Source organism: Barbus barbus (assembly GCF_936440315.1).
Source record: "Barbus barbus genome assembly, chromosome: 31".
NCBI lineage: Eukaryota > Metazoa > Chordata > Actinopteri > Cypriniformes > Cyprinidae > Barbus > Barbus barbus.
In genome coordinates this window covers 19,658,878-19,669,177 of record NC_136759.1, presented here as the reverse complement: position 1 = coordinate 19,669,177, position 10,300 = coordinate 19,658,878, and the positions used below count along the sequence as shown (strand labels likewise).

Below are 10,300 nucleotides of genomic sequence, written 5' to 3'. Positions count from 1 at the left end.
GAAGATCCTGGTGGTTCCAATCTTCTTCCATTTATTGTATTATGGAGGCCACTGTGCTCATTGGGACCTTCAATGCTGCAGAAATTGTTCTGTACCCTTCCTCAGATCTGTGCCTCGAGACAATCCTGTCTCGGAGGTCTACAGACAATTCCTTGGACTTCATGGCTTGGTTTGTGCTCTGACATGTGCTGTTAACTGTGGGACCTTATATAGACACGTTTGTGCCTTATCAAATCATGTCCAATCAACTGAATTTACCACAGGTGGACTCCAATCAAGTTGTAGAAGCATCTCAAGGATGATCAGTGGAAACAGGATGCACCTGAGCTCAATTTTGAGTATCATGGCAAAGGCTGTGAATACTTATATATACATGTGATTTTTTTCAGTGGTTTTAGTTTTTTATAAATTTGCAAAGATCTCAAATGAACTTCTTTCACATTGTCATTATGTGGTATTGTTTGAAGAATTTTGAGGAAAATAATGAATTTAATCCATTTTGAAATAAAGCCGTAACATAACAAAATGTGTAAAAAGTGAAATGCTGTAAATACTTTCCGGATACACTGTATTTTCCATTGACAATCAATACCACACACCTACCTGTATTATTACCGCAGTGCAATGTGTGAAATAGCATACTGCTGTGCCCCAGTAATATTACTGATAAATCCTAGTTTGAGAATAAGACAACTCTTTATTTATTATGCAGCTTGTTGACAACTCTGTACTGCAGGCTTTGATTTAGTTGAATCAAATCGAGCAAACTAATTATGATATTGTGTGCATGATTTACTTACAACGAGCGAATGAATTTGTGTGTGTATATATATATTGAAAACTCGGAACAACGGATGGAGGGCTCCCGCTGCGATCGGAAAGGAGCCGCAGCTCTGCTGCACCGGAAAGGAGAGCCCACGGAAGCGGCAGGATCAAATGAGCGGGGCACTGCTGTGGCAGTATCAAATGAGCAGGGCACTGCTGTGGAAGTATCAAATGAGCCGAGCACTGCAACAGCAATATCAAATTGAGTTGGGCACTGCGGAGGCAGGATCAAATTAGCGGGACACTGCGGCGGCATGATCCAATTATGCGAAGCACTGCAGCGGCAGTATTGAATGAGCGGAGCAGGGCACTGCAGCGGCCGTATCAAATGAGCCGTGCACTGCAACAGCAATATCAAATTGAGCAGGGCACTGCGGTGGCAGGATCAATTTAGTGGGATACTGCGGCGGCAGGATCAAATTAAACGGGGCACTGCAGTAGCACTATCAAATGAGCAGGGCACTGCGGCGCCACTGGCAGTATCGAATTAAGCGTCATGGTTACCGAAATGACATCAACATCCATAAGGTCATCACGTCGTTTAACAATTTTTAGCTTCATACGGCACTGCGGCAGGAAAAACTGCGGTGAAAAGAAGAGCCGAGTGAGGTTTTGCTGCAGTGAGAACTGTGGTGCGGCCTAGGCTCGTTTGAGGCCTGCCACTGCGACCCAACGCTCTAGAAGAGCCGGGTCTTGTACGGGATGACGATGGTGAAGAGCGAGGCAAGATCAGGACTTTGCTCGATCTACTGTCTGCCTGGAGTGGATTTAGGAGTGAGGTTGGCTAATTTGCAGTGTAACGAATGGATCGATCGTATGCGCTTTGTTTACCCTCCGCGAGAATGGTTTGTCAGAATAAATTAGCGTTTGCTTCAGGCTTAAATACTTGTCCACTTCTGATTGGAGGATATATTGGAATGGCCGAATGAGACGAGGATGTCGGTTGAGGTGAGGTTAAGCCTTGGCATTGTGGAGAGTGTGTGGCTGGTCGAGCAGAGCACCAGCTGCGATGAAGTGGTGACTGACGGAAAAGGAGGGAGCCTAGAGCTTGCCGATTGCGATGGAGGATACGAAAAATCCCCAGTCCAGGTTTTGTCATTGTCCAGAAAAAGATGCATCTGTGATATGACAACAAAGGAGCAAAACCGAGTGTTGGAAAACAGAGATTAGAACAGAGAATAGAACATAAAACAGAGGTGAGTTGGCTGTATATATACACCTGATGTGTTTGTTAAGGTGATTAGCTGACGAGCTGCACCTGGGCCAGACTTATTATCTGATCATGCTCCTCGCGAACCTTGTTAATAAAACATAATTTATTACCCTTGTAATCAGAATCCTCGTGTGCTAGTTTTTTGTGACTGGTTTCCTGGTAGATGTTGCTATGTATTGTCTTGTTTTGCAATGTCTTGTTTTCCAAAGTGAGTTCCAGTCCTGCCACTGCCTGCTTGGACTGTATTCCCCCGTCATGTCATTTTTTATATTTGTTTATTTTTGAACTCTAATAAAAATCAGACACAGTATCATTCAGTCCTTCTTCCCTTGCCTCACCTGCAAATAAGTAATATATTCAAAATATATGTGTGCACCATGATTTCCATAAAATACATACGTTTTCATTTTTAGGTGAACTCTTTCTTTAATAATTGATCTTCTTTGTTGATTATGCTGTATGCTATATACAACCAGAGAGGACTGAATAGAAAATAATTTAAAAAGAAAAGAAGCAATGCAAAACAAGAATAAAATTATTAGTGTTGTAAACATTATGCCTTATGACACTTTGATGACATGTTGTTTCCTGATTTCCTGTTTCCTGACAGAAATTGTAACGATACCATCAGTTCATGCCAGTAAATAATCCCTCTTATCAATGACATTTAAGTTAATTTTTGACTTGATATTGTATAAAACAGGATTCAGTATTTGCTGTTCATCTAAATGCTGCAGCTATGGACTCAAGAATAACGTTTGTCTTGATGTTGCTGTCGTCCATCTCCATTGGAATCAAACTAGATGGAAATGGTTATGTTGACATTGTCATTGCGATCGGTTCGAAAGTACCACAGGATGACATGCTCATTGATAAAATCAAGGTGAATATGAACTTTTTGGTCTATTAACAAATTCCATGTACTTATATGGAGTTTAGAGTTTATGTATTTATTAACTTATTTTTGTGAAAGATGATTTATATTTATTAACTCAAAGTGTTTTCTTATTTTATCTCTTAACTTCTTCTGACAGGAAATGGTCACTGAGGGGTCATTTTACCTTTATGATGCATTGGATGAAAAGGTCTATTTCAGAGAAGCTACAATTCTAGTCCCACCCGAATGGAACGGTACAGATTTTTCCAAAGCAAGAACAGAATCCTTTGGAAAGGTACAGATAATTATGCTATTTTATCGTGCCTGCCAAATATTGATGTTCAAAAATAAATTACTTCACTTAGGATGTCTCTTAGACCATTTCTATGTGAAATGCAGGCCAAAATAAGAATTGATAATCCTAATCCATCATACGGTGTTGAACCCTACACTAATCTGTATGGTGAATGTGGAGCTGAGGGAGATTACATTCATTTCATCCCAGAATACCTCCTGAATGACAATTTAATTGAGCTTTTTGGATCAAGAGGTGAACATGGTTTATATTCCAACATTTATACATTTATCATGAAATAAGAGATTAGAAAGGTCTGTTAATACAGTAGTATTAATACAGTAGATGTTTGTTTTGTTAGCAGTTTTCTTGTTTGTTTGCAGGAAGGGTCTTTTTGCATGAATGGGCTCATGTAAGATGGGGCGTATATGATGAATACAGTGGAGAAAAGCCATTTTACCACTCTAATGGCCGTATTGAAGCTACAAGGTGATTGAAAAAAGAAAGCATATGATTAAAATGTCCTTGTAAATGATATCAACCACTGGTTTCCTGTTTATAGGTGTAGCAAAAATATTCAAGGTCAGCTTTATGAAGTTACTGCTGGAGGATCTCTACAACAGTGCCGCATTGATCCACAAACTTCATTACCTACCGAGGGGTGCATGTTTTTTCCGGATAGAAATCAAATCACAAACAGCTCAATTATGTTCTTCCCAGGTCTGGATCCTGTAAGTATTGATTGCACATCTATCCACACATAAATGTTTCTACATGGTAATAAATTCCAGGAAACTGTGAGTCGTACGTTTTAGACATGCAGGGATAGTGGTGAAAAAAACAAACTAAACAAATGAATAAACAGAGAAACTAGGAAACACGGAACAAGAACAGCTACAGTAAAGCAACAACTGACAAATGAACAAAGAAAACAAAGGGGTGTTATACAGGGGCGGTTCAGAAAGGGGCCACTTGTGCTCTTAGAGGGCATAATTTTACATTTCATCTTAACCTTCTTTCAGTATTATTAATTTAGTAATTTTTCACCATGTCATGTATCACTGCAATCTCTAGAAGTAACCTATAACAATTTCAACTTAAATTAATGTGTCATCATGTTTAATTAATTTGACAAATAATTTTGTACTATAGTGTCAGGGGCATCATGCACTCATTATTTTGAGGGGGCACGAGTGAAGTGAGGGGGTTGAGGGGGGCTCTCATGCTTGTCATGTGACACACAGCAGAAACAATACCACTGTATAACTGATATAGGCTTATGTTTTATTTATTTATTTATTTTAATTCGAAATATTCCCAAACTATATCATGAAGTATCTAAATTCTCAAATATTCCTAAGTAAATGCATTTTGCACCTTTATAGATTATGTTAGTTGATCTATAATGGGCGATGGCCAAAGTAGCCAAATAGTGTAATCTATTAACTATGCATAAAAATCAGGTGTGGGTCTTCGATCGGCAAATAATATCCAACAGGGCAATGCAAAGAGAGATAATCCAGGTACACGAGCAATAATCCAGACAGTGTGATCAATGCAATGGATGATGGGAAATGCAGTCCAGTGTGATGCAGTCTGTGTGAGAGTCAATATGATGGTAGAGCAACCGCTGATGGCGAGTGGATTGAAGACCACGAACCAGATTCGTGACAACTATATTGTCTAATGTATGTCTGTGCTGCTGACGAAAATTCAGTAAACTGTTCAAATTGATTCCTGCCTCCTGTCCTACGTTCTGACTGACATTCCAGGGCGAGAACTATGGCCTACTAAGCAAGCGCCTGAGGTCCTTTCTCTGATACAAGCATTTCTTGGTCCTACGCCTTCCACAGAAAAAATAAATACAGATAAATAAATTTAGACCACTTAACTTAATGATTGCTATCGGGATGTGAACTTACAACCAGCATAACAAAAAATGTCTCTGAAGACAATCACCTTTAACTAAATGAGCTCAGCATAGTACCACAAGTATAGAAAGAGAACAAATGCTCCAGCATGAATAAAAGCAGCAGCAGTAACAGTGCATAATTTGCGTAATTTATTTATGTTGACGTCCATTGTTGGTATATACAATAGATGGTAAAAAAGATGGATGACATGTCTCCACTTCCTTTCTCTATAGAAAAGTGAAGCCAAAACATTCTCATTATGGCCGCCTTCATTTTGTGAAAATTACATAATTTGGATTGTGAGGTGGAGCCGCGATATCAAAGTCCCCGCCAAACTCCCTCAGACCCAGTCGCAAGATCACAATCATGACACTAAACCCCGTTTTTATAGCATCAAATAACTAAATAAAAGCAAACTTAGTAGATAAATCAACATTTGAGCATACATCAGCATGGTAAGAACTACCTAAAATAATATAATATATTTGGAAAAATAATTATTTGAACTGTAATTTGATTATTTAGTTTGTCTCACGCCCCATTAGATTACATGGAGAGAGTGGGGTTTATGACCTTTACTGGGACCAACCACGTGGGAGGAATCAAAATGTTTTGTTTGCACTTTTCTGAACTTTTGCGGCACACTTGGTATATAACTGCAGTACTCACTTTTCTAAAATCTGCTCAGGTTTGTCAGAAATGCAGAAAGTCACAGAAATTGGTACTTTGCAGTTATTTGTGATGCTGTGTTTAATGTACTTTTGCTTCATAACAGATAAGACTTAGACTTCGATTTAAAAACTTTTTTTAAATCACAGAGAGCAAGACTATAAGCAATATATCTGCACACTAACAAAGATAACCCAAAAATGATATGCTCTTTAAGATGTAGATGTATATAGTCATTTAGTCACAACTGTTTACATTGGTTTTGCTGTGTTAAATTTATATTCATATATAATTACTGCATGTGAGTACTGAAGTTCCAAATAAAAAAATAAATAAAATTAAATCAAATACAAAAAAATCAGCCTCCAAATGAACTGTGCCCATCTTTGGGTATTTGGTGACATATATCTCATTTATAAAGTAAATCATATTTTCAGGTGACTGCATTTTGTCAAGAAAATGAGCACAATTATGAAGCTCCAAACATGCAAAATTCAAAATGTGAGAAAGCAACATGGACTGTAATATTTGAGGATTCTGAGGATAAAGACACACTTCGTTCTCTGAAACCACTGCAGTCCCCTCCACCACCACCATCTTTCAAAGTTGTGCAGAGGACACAACGGGTCGTTTGCCTCATCCTTGATGTCTCAGGAAGCATGGGAGTATGTAATAAGATATATTGACTTCATTTGAAAACAAAGATGCTACCATGATAACATTTTCTTGTTGCCAGTTCTTTGAAATGAGTTTGATACATAATTCTGAAACTGTAAGAAACAAGTGTAGGTTTTTCAATTTTTTTTTTTTTTCGTTTGTTTATGTTTTCTAGGGTCTTAGAATTCTTCAACTGCAGCAGGCTGCCACACATTTCCTGCGGAACATCGTTGAGGATCAAGCCAGGGTTGGAATTGTAACCTTTAGTACTACTGCTTCTACTCTGAGCCGCTTGACTACTATTGACAGTGACACCACAAGAGAAAATCTTATCAAATTGTTGCCAAAAGTAGCAAGTGGATCAACAAACATGTGCTTGGGCCTTACTCTAGGCTTACAGGTATTAATTGTACTAGTATGGATTTTTATGTTTTATGTGATATATGAGGTATATAGAGTTTGTCTATGTCATTGATCCTTTTTTCTTCAGATACTTTGCGAGGACAATGGGGATGCATTCGGAGATGAAATTGTTTTTCTGACAGATGGCCAGGCGACAGACAACATTGCTGGCTGTGCTCCATTTGCAATACAAAGTGGTGCCATTATACACACACTGGCTTTTAGTAACAGTGCAGTTCCTGAACTAACAGAAATGGCAGACAAAACTGGTAAGTGATATGAGCATGATTAATAACTTACTGTATCTGTATCAGTGTATATCATATAAGCACCAAAATGTGCTGTGTTTAAAACAGGGGGAATATTTCTTGCACCCAATGATAAGATCACATCTAACCAGTTAATGGATGCATTTGCTTCGCTTACATTGTCCACTGGAGATTACACAAATGAACCAGTTCAGGTTTGTCAAGTGATCCCACAATACATTTATTACTCTGCAAGTGTCATCAATATTATGAGTACTTTAATCATAATCATTTTGTATCACTCCTTTAGCTAGAAAGTGCTGGAACATCCACATCCGATTGGTTCAATGGGACAGTATCAGTGGATCAGACTGTTGGAAACAAAACCAGCTTTGTAATAATCTATGAAATAAGTTTCCCTGGCATTTACATACAGTCACCAAGTGGCTTAATCTACACTCAGACAAGTATGAGTCATGATGTATCACTGAAAACAGTCACTTTAAAAGTTCCAGGAACTGCAGAGGTATGATAACCTTTATAAACCAGTTATTTATTAAGTTTATAACAAAAACCATAAACATGTAAATGTATTATCGTAAAACACAATAAAAGGCATTGGCAAGAGTTTTAGATAAACATTCAACAAGAACTTCAGACTAAGAAGGAGTTTAAGACTGATGATTGAGCTGATACACTTACAGCAAACACTTACTGATCTGCTTTTACTTATGTTTGGTAGCCTGGGGACTGGAAGTACAGTATCCAAACTACAATACTTCAGGCTTTGACTATAACAGTAACGAGTCAAGCGTCACGTGATGATGTTCCACCAATTACTGTCAAAACCCGCATGAACCAGCAGTCCAGTGACGGCACTAAACCCATGATAGTGTTTGCTGAGGTTAGTCAGAATTACAGGCCTGTAATAAATGCTGATGTTTGGGCTACGCTGGAGTCAGAAACTGGGTCTGCACATACAATACAACTCCTGGACAATGGAGCAGGTAAATTACCCAAAATAAAAATATAAATATATAAAAAACGTTTCCTAACTTTGGCAAATAAATCAGAAATCCATCTTTTGCAGGAGCTGATGCTATCAAAGCTGATGGAATCTATTCCAGATATTTCACAAAGATAGTAAATGGGAGAAGCAGCTTGAAAGTAAGAGTGAAGAATCAAGGACAAACCATATTTGGTCTCCGAAAAAATAGTGGTGCCCCATATGTACCTGGATATGTGGTAAACGGTAAATTGTCACATCAATATTTTGGTCGGTTTGAAAAAAAAACTTTTGTATAAATGGCAATACTATTAACTATAAAGCTGTGTTGAGGAAAACATTCAGTAAAAAAAAAATATTCCTCTAATTTCAGGCATAGTGCAGCTGAACCCTCCAAAGCCTCCAGTTTCTGAGGAACCACTTGAGGTTGGAAGCTTCACCAGAACAGCCACCGGAGAGAGTTTTGAGGTGAAACTTTCGGGCACAACTCCACCAAATTTCCCTCCTAACAGAATCACAGATCTGAGTGCTGAGATCCAGGAGGACACTGTGCTTCTCATCTGGACAGCTCCTGGTGAGGACCTTGACCAAGGGACAGGTAAAATATACAATAACTATACCAATATTTAAAAGGTTATTCATCTTAACTGACAAAATAAATTTTGTTGTAAACATTTAAACATCATGAAATGCATGGCATGTTTCTTTCCATTTAAGCTAAATCCTATGAGATCAGGTGGAGCTTTGAACTTGATATGCTTCGAGAGCGCTTCAGCAATGGTCATGAAGTCAACACAGCTGCTGTCTCACCTCAGGAGGCTGGATCAGTTGAACAACATTCATTCAATCTCAGTTTCCCAATCCAAAATGGCACCACACTCTTCTTTGCAGTTCAGTCAGAGGATGAACAAAATGCAAAATCTGAAACCTCCAACATTGCTCAAGCTTCAAAGATCCTGCCTGGTCCAAAACCCCCAGGAATATCAAACCCAGGAATTAATTTGACAGTTATTGTTATTTCTGTGTGTGTGGTAACTATGGTCATATGCTTTATTGTTGCAGTAACCACATGGGCAGTGAAGCGCAAAAAACCCTCTGCTGAAAGCAAAGTGGCATTAACACTCTGATGCAACCAAATGTCAAATCAATCCTTGTGCCTAATTTGAACATAACTATGTACATCAAATAGCTTTAGAATGTTTCTTAAAACAATCAATTCTATCAAACAGAATTTCTTAGTTTGCGAATTTTACTGCAGCATGTGTAATCTTGCAAAGATTATTAAGAAGGATTTCTGTTTTGTCTATCACATAGGAATCTGTGGACTAAATATAATTTCATAATTGTTCAGTCCACTGTAATGCAAAACAAATCCTGAAATCTCTGTGCCTCAATTACTTATTCTGCTTTTAAGCGCCCCTGGTGGAAGACGACCAATTTCTAATTAGAAAACAGTAACCTTTGTTGCCTCATGTGATATCTGGTCCCACTTGTGGTTGAATAACATTACATTGTGAACTCATTACCTAGTGTAATACCTAGTGTTGATTCTCATAGTTCCATTTTCTTTCTTTTTTCCCCGTTCTTCTTTTTTCAAATAATTATGGGGCCACACGTTTTTGTTTTCTAGGGACAGGACACCAAAAACTGGCACTGTCCCTGGAAAACAAAAATGTATGGTCATTTATTTATTCGAGAAAAAAAAAAGCTGAAGCAGTCTCCGAAATGTCTTCTTTTCACAAAACACTCCTAAGATACACTATTGTAATCCACTGCAGTCTAGCTACAGTTTGAAAATACATGGTCAAACCAGCCACAATAAAAAGAAAAGTGTGTGGATGGTAATTTCTGGGGACAACAGAGCTGGAATTGCGCATTCAGAGTGCTTTTTGTTGATTTGCCTAGACTTTTAAGATACCGTAACAAGATGTTAGGTTTTGAGATTTTTGTTGTACTTCTCATTTTGTTATGCTTATTTATTGGCGTGTATAACAGTTGTGTGTTTCTCTGAATAATGGTTTTATATATATATATATATATATATATATATATATATATATATATTCTTTTATGTAGATGTTAACAGCATGATTATTTATTTAAAAAACTGACAAAATAAAGTTCTCTATCAACCTGCCTCACTTGTTTTGAGTTTTACTGTAGTGGAATGACAGTTACTCTTGAATACAAAATAA

At 37.9% G+C, this 10,300-nt stretch overlaps 1 protein-coding gene across 1 annotated transcript; it reads left to right on the top strand.

Annotated features, from left to right (window-relative positions):
- Positions 1 to 2,777: 2,777 nt before the first annotated feature.
- On the top strand, positions 2,778 to 9,232 carry LOC306851741 (calcium-activated chloride channel regulator 1-like; the record flags this gene model as incomplete). The annotated part of the gene is made up of 14 exons (XM_079388177.1): positions 2,778 to 2,921; positions 3,073 to 3,210; positions 3,315 to 3,465; positions 3,594 to 3,699; positions 3,773 to 3,941; positions 6,230 to 6,457; positions 6,625 to 6,849; positions 6,940 to 7,120; positions 7,208 to 7,314; positions 7,410 to 7,625; positions 7,842 to 8,106; positions 8,190 to 8,351; positions 8,479 to 8,703; positions 8,823 to 9,232. 14 exons carry the CDS (start codon positions 2,778 to 2,780, stop codon positions 9,230 to 9,232), a joined length of 2,727 nt encoding a protein of 908 aa, XP_079244303.1.
- Between the last annotated feature and the right edge of the window lie 1,068 nt (positions 9,233 to 10,300).